At 42.1% G+C, this 15,661-nt stretch overlaps 1 protein-coding gene across 1 annotated transcript in view; it reads left to right on the forward strand.

Annotated features, from left to right (window-relative positions):
* The window catches only part of LOC146802102 (cilia- and flagella-associated protein 337-like), a 521,178-nt gene that overhangs the window by 397,972 nt on the left and 107,545 nt on the right, over positions 1 to 15,661 (forward strand). The window contains exon 22 of the mRNA XM_085621663.1: positions 15,014 to 15,176. Coding sequence (XP_085477789.1) covers positions 15,014 to 15,176 — 163 coding nt within the window. The remainder of the gene's footprint in view (positions 1 to 15,013; positions 15,177 to 15,661) is intronic.

Consider the following 15,661-nt stretch of genomic DNA (forward strand, 5'->3'; position numbering starts at 1 on the left):
CACCCCAGTCTTCCTTTTTCGTAGTTAATAAACGTGGCAGTACCTGCACTAGTAGTCCTGCTAGTGCTGTAGTCTTTTCCCCAAGTCCTGCTCCTGCAGCTCGGGCCCTTTCTTCGTTTTCTAATGCTGTCCAATCTATCTTTTGGTCTCCCACTTCCCATTCCTTTTCTTTAAGTTTCTCATAAACACCAGCGGGTAATAGGACTTTTAATATCTTCATAATGTCGGGATAGGTATACTCTCCCATGAGTAACATGTCTTTTATTTCACGGTGGAAACCTGCTGGATCCTTGTCATGGCTGGGTACTACTTTCTTCATTTCTAATAATTCTAGTTTAGTTATAGGCGTGTACACAAACACGCGTGTAAAGTTATTACCGTCACCTCTGATTGGGTGTACTTCGCGTAACGGGTTCTGTCTATCTATGTGATACATTTTTCTTCCTATGATGGGAACTGGAACGTGTTCTGGGCATACGAAATTTAAATATTGGTTTCGGAATTCTAAAATTTCTTTAATCAAATCAGTACTTGACCCTCTCCATATATTCGTGAGCAGTTCTGTCAATATGTCAGGTAAGGGTCCTGGATCGGAGTGTTGGCTTTTATATAATATAAGGAGGTGTTGAATCATGTATATACTAGCTAAACGCTGTTCGTATGGGTCAAGATTCAGAAACGTGTGTGCAAGTACATCATCATTGTAGTCACTGGGACTGTCAGCCCATTGTACTGCTGACCTGGCTAATTCTTGTTCGTCCATGGAATCGAGCATATGGTACCCCCTTCGATCTCGGAGTAATTTATCCGCGGCTTGGAATAGGTGTTCGGGGGATTTTGTATTTAACATAGGATTTGGAAAATGTCTATTATATTCTGGACGTATTGGACGTATCTGATCATTAAAGTCTCTAGTATTATTATGGGGTCTTCCTCTACCTACATAAGCTATCGTTTCTATTTGTACTGATTCTTGCTCCTCCTCTTCTTCTGATTCTACTCTGTCTGTTTCTCGTCTTTCTTTATGTATTCGGTCTACTTCCTTGCGGATCTTTCGACACATGGCTATTATACACGCCTGTCTATCATGTTTCTCTTCTGATATGTGCTGACCCCATTTGACAAGTCTTTGCATGGTATCGTGATCTGCCCCGGGCCTGTCTTGATTCCTAATTACACAATTTATGAAAAAACGTAGTAGTTGTCTTTGTACGTCCACTTTCTGGTATTCCATAGCTTCGTTAATACTTTCTGAACCTCGCCCTGTTTGGACAAAGCGATATATATTGTCTAGGTGTTCAACCATTCCTGGTATCGTCATTAAATATAATGTAGCTCGTCGTATACGTAGTGATGATATGAGCAATTTGTCCTGTCTACCTGGTACTGGATCGTATCTACAATCCACAAGCTGTTCTTTAAACATATCGGATGTCGCTAATTGGGGTGTACGTTGGAGTGCTAAATCTCTAAGGGTCTGTTTATTTCGCGGCGGGGTGGCAAACATGTCTGTCGTACCTCCTGTAGCACCATCTGAGGCGCCAGGCACGAAAGGATTCGTTGTACGTAGGATAGAGATTGTAGATGCGGGAAAAGCTGTAGAAACGGACGGACCCGTGGGAACTTGTGTAGGAGTTTGTAATTGCGGGGATACAGACGGATGCTCTTGGTGTTGAACACCATCGGCAAGCGGTGTGGGTGGCATGGCATTAGCATACTCGGGAGCTACGTCATCTAAATAGGAGGAAAGGAAAACGTCCTTTGCTGTTTTGGGATGTGCTTTTGTCGGGAGCAGTGGAGGAGTTAAGTCTTTTGGTATTTCCGGGATAGCCTTAGGTAACCCTTCGGCCAGAAGAGGATACATACCATTCATAAGAGTGTTTCTTTGTCTATCTATTTGTTCTGAGTTTACTCGGTTTCCTTCCTCAAGTAATAGATTTTCTCGAGTTTTATTTGAATTCTCTCTACCTTTCTCGTCCTGTCTGAGTGCTTTTTCTGTACGTCTGTATGATTCTTTACGCCATAATTCAATGGCATCTTTCTGTGACTGTCTGGCTTTCTTTTTCCATAATTCTTCTTCTACTCTCATGATGCTATCTGCATCCCAGGTCCCAGCTGCGGGCCATCTCTGATTTTCTGGCAAATCCTTGGTGTAGTCCACCCATAAATCAAGAAATAATACGGCATCTAGGCCATGCTTATGATACATAAAGTATCCTGGAGTGTCCCTAGGTGGAATGGGAACAGCTTCTTCGAGTACCCCTTTTCTAGTTTTGATCTGTCTTAATTTCGAAAAGAGCGCCATTTTTTTGACCTTATTGCTAGAACACACTTTATAAAACACAATAATGAACAGTCATTCACACCACAATGTATAGAACGTATTAAAACATTTAACGCTTAACATTTTTAACGAACGATGATAACTAATAGAAAACTAGTTACTGACATAATACTGACACTAGATAATACTTATTTATATGCAAGACATACTATATATACTGCTAAACAGTACAGATACACTGCTGAAACAGTGCAGACCGGATTTGTGTACCCAAACCCGTCTTGACCGGCACAGACTATGTGCACGTTAAGTGCCTCCCCGGTAATGGTACTCACCGGGTAGCTCGGAATGGAAGGCCTCGGAACGGAACTGAAACTGGACCGGACTGGACTCGACTCGACTGGACTCGGAACTTCGGAACCTGGTGGGTCTCTGTATACCTCGGATCTTGCTCTCTCAGCTAGGCTCTGGTCGGGATACTTTGCACTTCTCACCGCCTCGTCTGGGTGTTGATCGCAGCCACAGTTGCCCCCGCTTGGCCGGAGGGAGATACAGGAAATCCTGCAGGTACGCGTTTTTGTCCGTTCAGCTGTGGCAGGAGACCGGGCCTGCAACGCACCGCCGGCGCGTGAGATGAGAAAGTGTCCCTATTCGGGCGCCAATTTATGTGGTAAATATTTCATTACCGGTACTATTTTTTATGCGGTAAAGTCAAGTAAGAATAACTCAGTAAATATAAGAGGCAGAATCCGTGGTATTAGAGGTTTTTAAAGGCTTTATTCCTATACAAAGGAATGTAATTCGAATTACAGGCTTCTATTCCATCACCACGAAAGTTCAGGAAGGAAGGCGATACATTATTGACAGGTAATCAGTTTTATAAGAATTACATTATAGTGTGACAGATGCAGGAGGCGTAACAGTTGATAAGAGAGATAAAATATGCATACGTAACCAAAAAAAGGCGTAAACATGGGTGTAACTAAAATACGTCATTAAACATGATGTCACAAATGGGTGGATCCATAAGAGAATCCTGCAATGTCAGCAGAAATATTTGGCAGAGATGCGCGCGCAGCCGCATGACGTGTGATTGACGTGCAACTAGAGGGTGAAGGGGACTTGACATTTACCTCTACATGTGGAGACAGAAGTCTGGGGGTTATGTCAACCTAATCCCAAATCACATCTAGTATCCTATGTTTAAAGAACTGTATTATCCAAAAGGAAAGGTCTCTCGGACGGAATCTATTCTATACTGACTGTTAGTGCGTGTACGAGCGTCTAAGTGTCTACATGAGATGCGAGGGGGCAGGAATCTTCCATGGTAACGGAGCTATGAATTACTTGCATGAGGACAGCGAGGCCTGGCCCCTTTGCACGGTAGCTGAAGGAATGTTTACCTAAACTGCTAGACAGGAATGCATCGGATGAAGAGCGAAGCAGATAATCTTGAAGGTGAAATACAGTTTTTGGCAGGCAACTGGCTGGATCAGGCACCGTTAGCCGCGCAGGGAGTAGGACAAAGTTCATGGATACAGATGCAGGCTCAGACTGGAGCTTTCAGAGGCAGAAGGCAGGAAAAGGCTTGATGACGGAATTCAGGGCCTACTCGCCTGAATCTGTAAAATGTGGAAAGTGAACCACATAAAGTCGGTGGCCTTTCATACTTAGGAATGGAATATCTGACCCATTCATGGTGGATCTGAAAGAGGACATGTTGACGGTGGACGCACATGTATTTGCGTCTTCAGAGCTGGAACTGGAGGGAACATACATGTACTTATAGCATGCACATGGAGCCGTTGGGGTCTACGATAGGGGACATAATTGGTCACAAAATTCATATTTCCTCAGGGTGGGGGTAGTTTATGGAAATAAGCCATACTCTGAGTTTGGTTTAGTTAGCTCTTGCTGCTCTGCTGGAATTTCAGACATGATGGATTTTGAGAGAATCGTGCTTTCTGGGACAAGACTATGCCACACTTTGGAGGAAGTTGTCATGCTTTGGGATGTTGCTCTGCACCTCATTGGACAGGGGTGATTTTCTTGTCGCCAGAGAGCACTGGATAAATATGTGAGGGGCAGATCCCCTCAGTTCTTCTGCCTGAAACTACACGAAGAAGGAAGATTGTCCTGCTGGAATCCTGAACTGCACCCAAGGGCCTGCCTGGTGAAGACTCCGCCTGCTACACTATCAGGGACTACAGCTCTGAGGACTTTGCCTTGCTTCAAGAAGGAGTAAGGAGTGGACTCCCTGCAGCTACAGGTTAACAAAGTTTAACTGACCCTTCTCCACCTAGAGTCCCCCTCCTGGAGTGCATCCAGTGGAGTTTTAAGGGGTTGAACAAGTGCATTGTGGGAAGTGAAGTCTAGGCCTACCAAGGACCATCCAGGAGATTCCATAAACTTGGATTTGTGTTTTGGACACTTGGAGCCCACCAGGGGACCTTCTGGAAGGACCTCCAGCAGTTTGGGAAAGTTTGGGAAACTTTTTGGAAAAAGCTCCAGGAGGTGACCGACCAAACCCCAAAAGCCAAGCCAGCCACCTTCAACCGTGACCCGGCCCAGAGCTCCCTGAAAGTCAAGCTGGCGAACCCTCACCAAATCCGGACTAGTAGACAGCAGCGAGTGCCCTTGACGGAAAAAGCTCCAGAAAAGTTATTAAGTCCAAAGGTAACATTTTGACCGAGGAATACCACGTGGGGTATCGGAGCAGGGCTCCATCACAGTCAGCCTCAAACTTTGACTTTGTGCAGGTTAAGCGCGACCAAATGTTCAGTAGAGGCGCTATTGGTTTCTAAGCACTAGAAAGTGTTTATTCTTTAAAAATTCACATCTCTGGTTCCCTACATTGGATTTTCATGGTTGTGGTGTCATTGTAAAGATACAAATATGTTCTATTTATATAAATTGGTGTGGGATTTTTATTGTGTGTTTTGTCTTTCTTATTTACTGTAATAGTGTTTTTAAATACTTTAAATGCCTGTCTTCTAAGATAAGCCTTATTGCTTGGTGTCAGCTACCAGGGTTGAGCAAGGGACTAAATTATAGATACCCTATTTAGGACCCAAGACCATGTTGGTGGCCTTTTTGCTGGTGTCAGGTGCCCACCTATCATTCCTAATAACCCACCTTCCAACAGGATGGTTTCTGCAGGCACTTTGCACGTTACAGGTACCCGACAGAGGTGTTCATCTGGAATAGTTAATACCACATTCAATATGGTGTTTGTAATGAAACCTGTCTGTAGAGTGAGACTTAACCCACAAGGTTGCCTGCCCGCCTTATACATGTTTTTTCATAATGGTGCAAACAGTGACAACGCAGAAAATGTGTTAGACACATAAGTGACTCTTGTTCTAGTTACATAATGTGAGAGATCTAGATGGGGCTCACAGAAGGCAGAGGAGCCTGAGGGTATTGTGAAATCTAATTTAAATTCTTACGCTAAAATTATTTGTTCATGACTTCTTAGGACTAAGCACATTTTAGCACACCTTTGTGTGTTTGTTAGAGTGTATGTGTATAAGTGTGTGTGTGTGAACATGTGCAAATGTGCGAGTGTGTGTGTGTATACAAATTGATGATTTATCATTAGCGAGTTGGATTCAAATTGTTACCTTCTTTCATGGACATTTTGCTCTTTGCACATGGTCAATTATTTTTCTTACTAGGTAGATTTATGCCCATCAGAGTAAACATTATTCCTGTGGGCCAGCCTATGGAAAATTGACAACAGTGACTGGACAATCTCTGCACATACCTGTCATTATTTTTGTGTTTGGGATGTATCCCGTGTCTGAGACAGTAATAGATTATGCATGAAGCCGTGTATCATTAGGTATTCATGTCAGATAATTACTCCCTTATCACTAACAGATAACTATAACTGACTCTTAGCTATTGTGAGCTGCATAGGGAAACAACAGTATCCTGTCTAAGACCTAAAGCACTACAGAACACCACCATCTTGTTCTCTATTCTAATCCTGTAGTTTTTATCCAGTAAGGATATTATGTTTCTATTTTTGCAAAACACAAACTGACTCATTTTCTGGCTATTTAAAATACCGTAGAAAACATCAATCTTCTTTATGGGGGCAAAGGTCCTAGAACCCTGAATGTTAAAATTTCAGGCTCATAACACAGATTAAAATGCAATTTCCAGGCCCACCTCAAGTGAGAGAAGAAACCTGCATGCCATTCTAGTATTTGCAAATAAAGACAGCAGAGTACTAAACACTACTAGGCACTTTCCTTCTATGTGTACAGCAAACAGTGTTCAAGAAATCCTCCAAACCCATTTGACAATCAGAAGAACAAGATTATTCCTACTACCTTCATCATGCTGACTGTAGAAAAGTGCCCTTTTTGGATGGTCACCACCCACCTTTTGCTCTCGATGCTAAGGTTTTAGAACTGAAAGTGCACTGGGACCTGCTAACCAGGTCCCAGTGCCAGTGCTCTTTGCCTCAAAAGGTAATGTGAATTGGTACACACGATTGGCAAGATGCTTTAAACTCTCTTGTAAGTCCCTAGTATATGGTACCAGTGGTACCCAGGGCAAGGGTGGTAAAGGGGTCACCAGGGCTGCAGCACTATTTGTGCCACCCTGAGTGATCAAAGGAGAAGTAAAGTCTGCAGGGCTTCTACCGCAGCCTGCAGGAGCAGCTTCTCTGCTCGAGTATGACTCTGCACATATCATGTGTGACAGATTCACCTCAGTGCCTTCAGGTATGTGAGTCACCCTTAAGGTAAGCTTCCTAAAGCCCAGGAGGCAGGGTGCATTATCTTAATGGTGAATGCATACATATACAGGCAGATATACCTCCACAGTAACTTTGCCATTCAAGTTTACTAAAAGTGAACGGCAGTCCATATTTTAATGTCGACTGGCTACTGGACAAAGCCGAGATAGCCAGCTTCACGATGGTAAAACCGAATTTGGTATCAAACACCATGCTTTTTCACCCCTGACTCAATTCTCATGTCAAAGGTGAGCTGGCATGCACCCAGGTGGTATCCTTAGAGGTCGCCCACCGAGATACGGCGTTCCCTTGTGCCTTGGCTGGCTTTCTTAGCCATTTGGTACCAAGACAGAAGTCTGATCTGCTGGTGAGTGCTATCACTCCCAGAGGATGTGAGACAAAAGACCTGGGTAGGAAGGAGGCCACACCTTCACACTCCCAGGATGGCTAGTGAATGACCCATTGTGAGTCTCAGAGGCTTCACCACCTCTGATATCTAAGTGGCTTGTCTCCCAGTGGAGACAAAGCCCCCCTTCTGCCCCCAGGCACTCCTGCTTGTGAGCAGGCAGGACATTAGCTATTCAGGAGGCATACACCCCCCAAAGGCTAGCCACACCTCTAGGGTATTGATTTCATGAACACTTTAAAATAAATAACTTCGGTTTACTGCCTTGAATTGACTTTGTTTTGGTGTCTAAATTTATATAAAAGTGAGCTCTATTTTTATAAATTGGTATTGGATTTCTTTCAAGTCGTATCAATTACTTATCGTCACTGTTGGTACTGTAAAATGCTTCACACATGTTTCTCTAAGTAAGCCTGTCTGCTCTTTGCCACGCTACGAGGACTGAAAGAAGGATTACTAGTGTGAATTTTAGGTCCAATTTTGGGTATGGTGTCAATATTACATGGTAAGGCCTCCCAGACATACCTCATAAAATAATCATCTTATTACACTGACATTTCCAACCAGAGGGCTAGTTGACGCCTGCAGAGGGAATGGTTTTAATGTCTGGTAGAGGGAAAAACAGCGGACCTTGTAAGGGAGGCCACCTAGCTATGGCTTACCATCGCCCTATATCTGGAGTGCAACATGAATTCCCTAAATATTATGGACTGTTCTTGACTGATAATAAACTTACCATATAGGTATTGCTCATGGTTGAATGCTATTTCCTTTTGCCACCTCTGTCTAAGACCCATCCCAATGGAGGTGAGGCTGTGTAGGAATTACTGTGAGCTTAGTGAAGAGGTTACAGACACGTTCGGGCACAACCAACCATAGTAAATTGAACCTCATACTGCCTGGATGTGTAGTGGCCTACTTTATTTAATGTCACCCTTTGGTGCTTTTACATAGCAATGATACTTGCGTTTGTCAGTCATTTGATCACTGGTATCATCCATGTTCATGAGAACATGCTGCTGCCGCTTCTTTCTTGATCCAGTCTACAGGTTCATGGTTCCAAAGTCTGCATCACAATGATGCTTCCAAAAGCACCCAAATTAAGTGTCAAATCCCTCCCCAACCATCAGAAATCCTAAGTTACTTTAATTAGAGATAGCCTTTTAATCTTTGTTTGAAGCCTACTATGAAGGTATTTGGAGCACGCGGTCACCATTTGAATACCTATTCATGCAGATGTTTGAAGCAAAGGTAGCACAGTCTTGCAAGCAAAGCGTGACCATAACTAGTATGGTTTGAATATTTAAAATCATTACAATCTCCTAATTCAAAACCATATAATTGAAACATAGCTTAAATACATTTTCCATAATATACTGATATGATCATATATATCCAACATTACTATAAGCAACTTTAGAAAGCATAATGCATTTTCCCGAGTTCCAACTCAGATGATAGAAAAGAAGAGATGAAAATCGTGACAGTGCAAAATGCATAATAACAAACAAATAAACTAAACATTAATTAGAAGCAGAATTAAGACCATTGAGTAAACATTTGTACAAATTTGCCTTGCTGGTCTTATAGTCTAGTAATTTCATGAGTCAAAGAGCTATAAGTCCACTAAATTATAACCGGTCGTTGCTTAGCATAAGAACATGGGCAAATCATTCACAGAACATGTGCAAATGTGCTAAAGTGCATACTGTTAAAATAAATTCCTATTCAATACTTGAGTAACTCAAAAAGTTAACTAAAATAGCATTACTTGATTAACCTAGAAATTAAACTAATTAAATCATATGTGCAACACGAGTATAGGCAGAGTTGAAAAGCGAAATACATTTTTCCAAAGTTTAAACCCTGAGGATAAAATGTGCAGATATAAATCACAGAAGCGCAAAGTGCATATAAACAAATAGATAATCTAAACATTACTTAGCAGCAGAATTAAAACCAAAAAATTAATGGATTGAACCAATTTGCTGCAATTCATATAGCCAATTAATTGCGACAGTGCAAAGGGCATATTAACCAACCAATAAACTATACATAGCAGTGGAATTAAGACCAGTGAGTAAACATTTGTACAAATGTCCCTTCTGTTTTTTTAAACCAGTAATTTTATGAGTCCAAAGGTCTAAATCCACTAAATTATAATCAAGCATTCATTAACAGGGAGGTGCGGGCAAAGCATTCACAAAACACGTGCAAACGTGTGAAAGTGCGTACTGTTGAATGATTTTCCCTAGGCAACTCTTGAATAATACAAAAACTCAGCAGAAAAACAATGACTTAGTGAACCTAGGGAATAATTGATTCAGTTAATTGGCTATCAACAAACAAACAGCAATGTTCTCAATTAAAAGGCAAGTTAAATTGAAACAGACAATTCTTTTTTGGCCTGAGCCAAAAACGTAACAAACCGACAGATAACTAGAATAGAATTCCCTGATAAACATTAAATAAGGGCTTGACGGCACGTTCTTACTTCTGCTTTTAAGAATAAAGTATCACCAAAATTTGACTGGAATTTTACAAACTTGGACAACTACATACTATATGTTATGTTATGTTATGGGGATTTATATAGCGCGCGATTACCCAAGGGTGTCCTGGCGCTACCCATTATTCCTAAAGGAGGGGACAAAAGCTTTCACACTACCTATTAAACAACCAGGTCTTCAAGGTCTTCCTGAAGGCCAGAAGATCAGGGCACATTCTAAGATAGGGCGGAAGGGCGTTCCATGCCTTGGTGGCTCGCAAAATGAAGCTTCTTCCGCCCCAGGAAGCCTTCCTTATCCGTAGTACTATCGCCAACCTGGCTTCCATTGACCGTAACGTCCTTTTAGGATGATACCATTGGATGTTTTGTTTCAGGAACTCCGGGCCCATGCCCTAAAGTGCCTTAAACACAATACAAAGGGTTTAAAACAGACCCGCTTCCTCACAGGAAGCCAGTGCAGTTTGCTAATTTCTTAGGAAATAGGCGCAAACTTAGCTGTACCTCACAGTATCCTAGCTGCCGCATTTTGAAGCGTTTGCAGTCTGTTCAAATGGCATTCCTGTAGGCTCAAATATAGACCATTACAATAATCAATCTTGGTCATCACGAGAGAAGTAACAACTGTACGTTGACTCTCAGGCAGTAAGAAGGGGAGGATCTTTTTGATCATCCTAAGGATAAAAAAGGTTGCCGATGAGATAGAATTAATCTGGTCACCATAATTAAGCTTGGCATCTATCAAGATTCCTAAGTTTTTTATGTTCTTTTTAGACGGTGTGGGAAGAGAACCGAGTGTGGTAGGCCATAAATTAGGAGTCCAGAAGTTTACATCATTCCCAAACAGGATGACCTCTGTTTTACCTGAATTCAATTTAAGGCAGTTATGAGACATCCACGTTCCCACCGCTTCCATGCAATCATGGAATTGTTTTCCAACTTCCAAATCCTGACCTGGCTGTAGTGACACAACAATCTGTGTATCATCGGCATAGGAGGTCAGTTTAAAACCAAATTAACTAATCAGTGAGCCAAGAGAGGAAACGTAAACATTAAAAATTAGGGGACTAAGAGACGACCCCTGAGGCACTCCACAAGGCAAGGAGAAAGGCTTAGAGTGAAAATTGGCCAATGCTACTGTGTGTGAACGATCTGATAAAAAGGACTTTAAAAGCAACCAGGCTTTCCCTTGAATACCACAATCTGACAGACGGTCCATCAATAAGCCATGGTGGACCGTATCGAAAGCTGTCGACAAGTCCAGCAAAACCAAGGCAGCCTTCCCTCCCCTATCTAAGGTCTCCCTAATCTCTTCTGTTGATTTTATAAGTGCTGACTCCGTGCTGTGACCCTCTCTAAAACCGTATCACGTGGGGTCCAGCACTTTGTTATCCCGTAGAAAGGCACTTAGTTGCCTATTCATTTCCTTCTCCAGTATTTTAGCTGGAAAAGGAAGGCGAGAAATCGGGCGAAAGTTATTAGGGTCCTTACAGTCAAGATTCGCCTTTTTTAGTAATGGTAACACTGAAGCCATTTTCCACATTTTTGGGAAGAGCCCTGAGTCAAAAATGCTGTTAAAAAGAGGGGTGAGGACTTGAGCTACTGGGTTTGGGGCAGACATAACTACTGCGACCGGGCATGGGTCAAAAGGCGAGCCAGATCTCACTGTCAAAAGGAGTTTAATAGTGTCAGTTGAGGAAATATCATAACAATTATTAAAAACCTGGGGGGAATCCTTTAAAAGTTCTACTCCCTCCTGACGGGGAATATGATCTATATTACTACAATTGAACGCAGAGAAAATAACCTCCACCTTGTTCAGGAAAAAACTCGCGATATCCTCGCAGAGTTCCTGACTAGATTCAATTTTGCCAGTGCGAGGGGAGATCAGCTCAGATATTGTATGAAATATTTCTTTGGCCGAGTTTTTTGCTTGAACAATTTAATTTGTGAAAAAACATTTCTTGGCATTAAAAATTAAACCCTTGTATAATGCCAAACTCTGTTTGTATCTTCTTCTGTCTGCCTCCTCATATTTTGTACTCCAACTGCGTTCTACAGATTTACAAATACGTTTCTGGGTTTTCAGTTCTTCAGTGTACCAGGGGGCTGTAGGATGCAATCTTTAGGAGTACACAGTTTTTTGGGGGCTAATTTCTCACAGGCTGCTGCTTACCAATTCGTATAAAAGGATGTTGCCTCTTCTGCCCCCGTGGGAAGCGGACGCAACGTTGCTTCCAATTCTACCTCTAGATCTTTCCCCTTAATTTTATTACAAGATCTACTCTCGTATTGTCTCTTGGAGTCCCCCTTGTTGAACCCATAATTTGGACAGGTGAGTTCGAAACACACAGCGTAATGATCAGTCCATGTAAGTGGAAGCACGCCTGAGAATATCAACTGAGGATCATTAGAGAAAATGCCATCCAACGTGTGGCCTGCTAAGTGAGTAGGCTTAATCACTCTTTGGGTCAGATCGCCGCTCTTCATTGTTTCCACAAGAGTCCTAGTATCGGGATCCTCCAAGGCCTCAAGATGGAAATTATAATCACCTAGGATCGTAAAGGAATTGAGGCATAAGCCCGCTTCAAGCATATTCCCAATCGATCCAAGAAAAATATTTCTAGGCCCAGGTGGTCTGTAAAGTAAAATACCCTTGAAAGTGTAATGGTCCGACAGTGAGAGGCTAAACGAAAGCGCCTCACAAGAAGAATTTGCCACCGCACAGAAACCTGTCCTCAAAGAATTATGAAAAACTATTGCTAAACCCCCACCTTTTCTAGCTGATCTACTCATAGTGTGACAGAGATATCCCAGAGGGGTTGCTTTAACAATATCAGGCCCAGATGCTTCATCCATCCAAGTTTCTGTAATAAAGGCAATTTTAATGCTTTTTTCCACCATCAAGTCAGCACATTCTGTGCTGTGTTTAACTAAGGATCTAGCGTTCAATAAAATGCAGTAAACAACTACATTCTCTGGAGCTGTATTGATCACCCTCTTAAAAATAGAGGGGCTTATGCTTTGGTTGAGGATTTTGGGTATGGTACAATTACAATTTGGGCATATAGTCTCGGGTGTGAAAGAACATAAATCACACCTAAGGCACAGACAAGCAGAAGATGTCAGCGTGGATCTTACCATAAGTAATTGTTCTTTGGTGTAGGTTTGCACACAAGGCGATCCCGGTTTGAGAGGAGCATAGGGGCTGACGCTGAGCGGACGGGCGCAGACGGGCTTGCCTTTGGCGTGCCAAATGCGGGCGTCCGCTGCAGGTACATTTCAAGGCACCCCGAACAGAAAGACTAGCCGGCTGACCTGCCTCCCAAAATGGTGGTTCAACTCCCTCACCCAACCCAGATGCAGATAACAGCCACAGTGAATAACCCAGGAGCGATCCGGTGTCGAGCTGAGCACCGGCGCTTCACAGGACTTCGGTAAGTAATAAAAAGAGTCCCCCAAATGTTAAATTATATTTAAAAACAACAAAACATATTCAGCTAGCAGCAATAGTTGTGATTAAAAACAGCAATGAAAATAAAACATCAAAGCTAAAAAACGAACCTTCAGGGCAGTCCTATCAAGGAGACACAAATATGTGCAAAACAAGCAATGCAAAAAAACCTTCTCCCGGCTCAAGCCTCAGGAGATAATGGATCTGCGCGGCTGCCTCTGCAGGCACATTTCAAGGCACCCCAAACAGAAAGACTAGCCCGCTGACCTGCCTCCCAAAATGGCGGTTCAACTCCCTCACCCAACCCGGATGCAGGCAACAGCCACAGTGAATAACCCAGGAGCGATCCGGTGTCGAGCTGAGCACCGGCGCTTCACAGGACTTCGGTAACTAATAAAAAGAGTCCCCCAAACGTTAAATTATATTTAAAAACAACAAAACATATTCAGCTAGCAGCAATAGTTGTGATTAAAAACAGCAATGAAAATAAAACATCAAAGCTAAATATATATATATGCAATAGTGTTTCCTCTGAGTGGCCACAAAGCCTACATTTATTATTTGGCCAATCACGTAACCTTTTCGGAGTCCCATCCTTAGTTGGATAAGCGACAAGCCTTAGCCTCAGAAATGAATCTTGCGTACATGGAGAAAAATGCGTGGTCAGGTAAGACTGAATGCCCAAAGTTTCATAAAAATTGATGATTGACCAAGCATGCTTTTTAGCATTACTAGTAGACGATATAAAACTAATAGACTATACCACAAACACAGTTATGAAGGGCTATCCTTCTCCAAGTGCAGCAGACTATGAAGAACCCTGATAACTTTAACAATCAGAGAAGACAATCATGAAAAGCAAGTAGTTTCAAAAGGTTTATCTGGCACACAGAAAAAAACCCAGCTAAAATGTGGCAGAAGACAAGGAAGACATGAGATACCATCTCAGCTGATTTACCCTAGTAATGTGTTCCTGGGTTTGCCATGGTGTCAGACTATGAAGCATGTTGATCTGTGGTAAAAAAACAATTGCACTAATTTCAAAATGATCATTTATGGTTGGATAGAAATGGCAATTTCTTCACTAACTTTCCGGTATGATTTTAATGCATGCCGGTGTTACGTACTCATATCAGTTTGCTTATCTGATGAGACATCATAAATGCTACTGATACCACAACATTTGCTTTTTGGAATGATACTGTATGATAAAAAGCTGTTAATTATTTAAGTTCACTGTTGGCTACAAATGAAATACTTTTGCAATATTTCAGCTACACTGATTTACTTTTTTTATTTCACCAGGATTAGCTCATTATCAGTGAATTCACTGGGTGCAAGCCTCCCTAAAGAAACAATTAAAGAGAAGATATTATTCAAAGTTTTAATGGCGGAGATGACAGATGCATGCAGACAGATATCTACAGAGCTTGCCAATTGTGGCACATCCGAATCTCACTAACTCATCCTTAAAAATGTCACCTTCTAAAGTAGGGAATATGATGTGCAGTACATCATTTCTTTCCAAGCCTGGCTATAAAGCAAGAAAACAACCTGTAAGGGAATCTGAAAGTCTTTCCCTCTCTTGAGATTTGGTTTCTTTTTTCTCCTAGAGTCGCGGTCATAGGGAGGATGTCCTGTGTGTTGCTCAATGCCCACCTGATCTTCTTGCTACTTCAAGTTATGATGGCGAAATAATTGTTTGGAACATGATCTCTGGCCATTTATATTGCCGACTTACAGCATCTGCTAACAATCACGCTGCCAATAGAGAACGTAAGTATGTAAGGACATTGCTAACATAAATAATTCTACTGAGAATGTATACCATGTCAAACGTGTAACCTTACTTATTATAGTGCAACTTTGTTAGTATATTATTGTTCCAATTCTGGGGCAGTATTATTTCTATTGCTGTTATTCTGAATAGGTCTGGACACATACAATTATCTTTGGAGAAAATCCAAATGTTCTGCTTTGTCAACCCTTGGATGGTGACAGTACTATTCAGTGCCCCCGTCTGTGCGATCTTGCCCTAAAATGGTTCAGTTAAAATTAGCTTCTCCCAATTGGTTTATTAATCTTTCCTATAAGGTCATGGAAAATGGCACAGAAAATGCACCAACAGCATGGAAGTTGAATGTCATATGTGGACTGTAGTGTGTACTTACACCACCCACATGTATGGCCACAAATGCCAGGAGAACAACTGTTGCTGCCATTTATAAGCACTACAGTGACAGATGGCAGGGAAAAGGGAC

This window comes from Triturus cristatus, chromosome 8 (genome assembly GCF_964204655.1).
Source record: "Triturus cristatus chromosome 8, aTriCri1.1, whole genome shotgun sequence".
In the NCBI taxonomy this organism is placed as follows: Eukaryota; Metazoa; Chordata; class Amphibia; order Caudata; family Salamandridae; genus Triturus; species Triturus cristatus.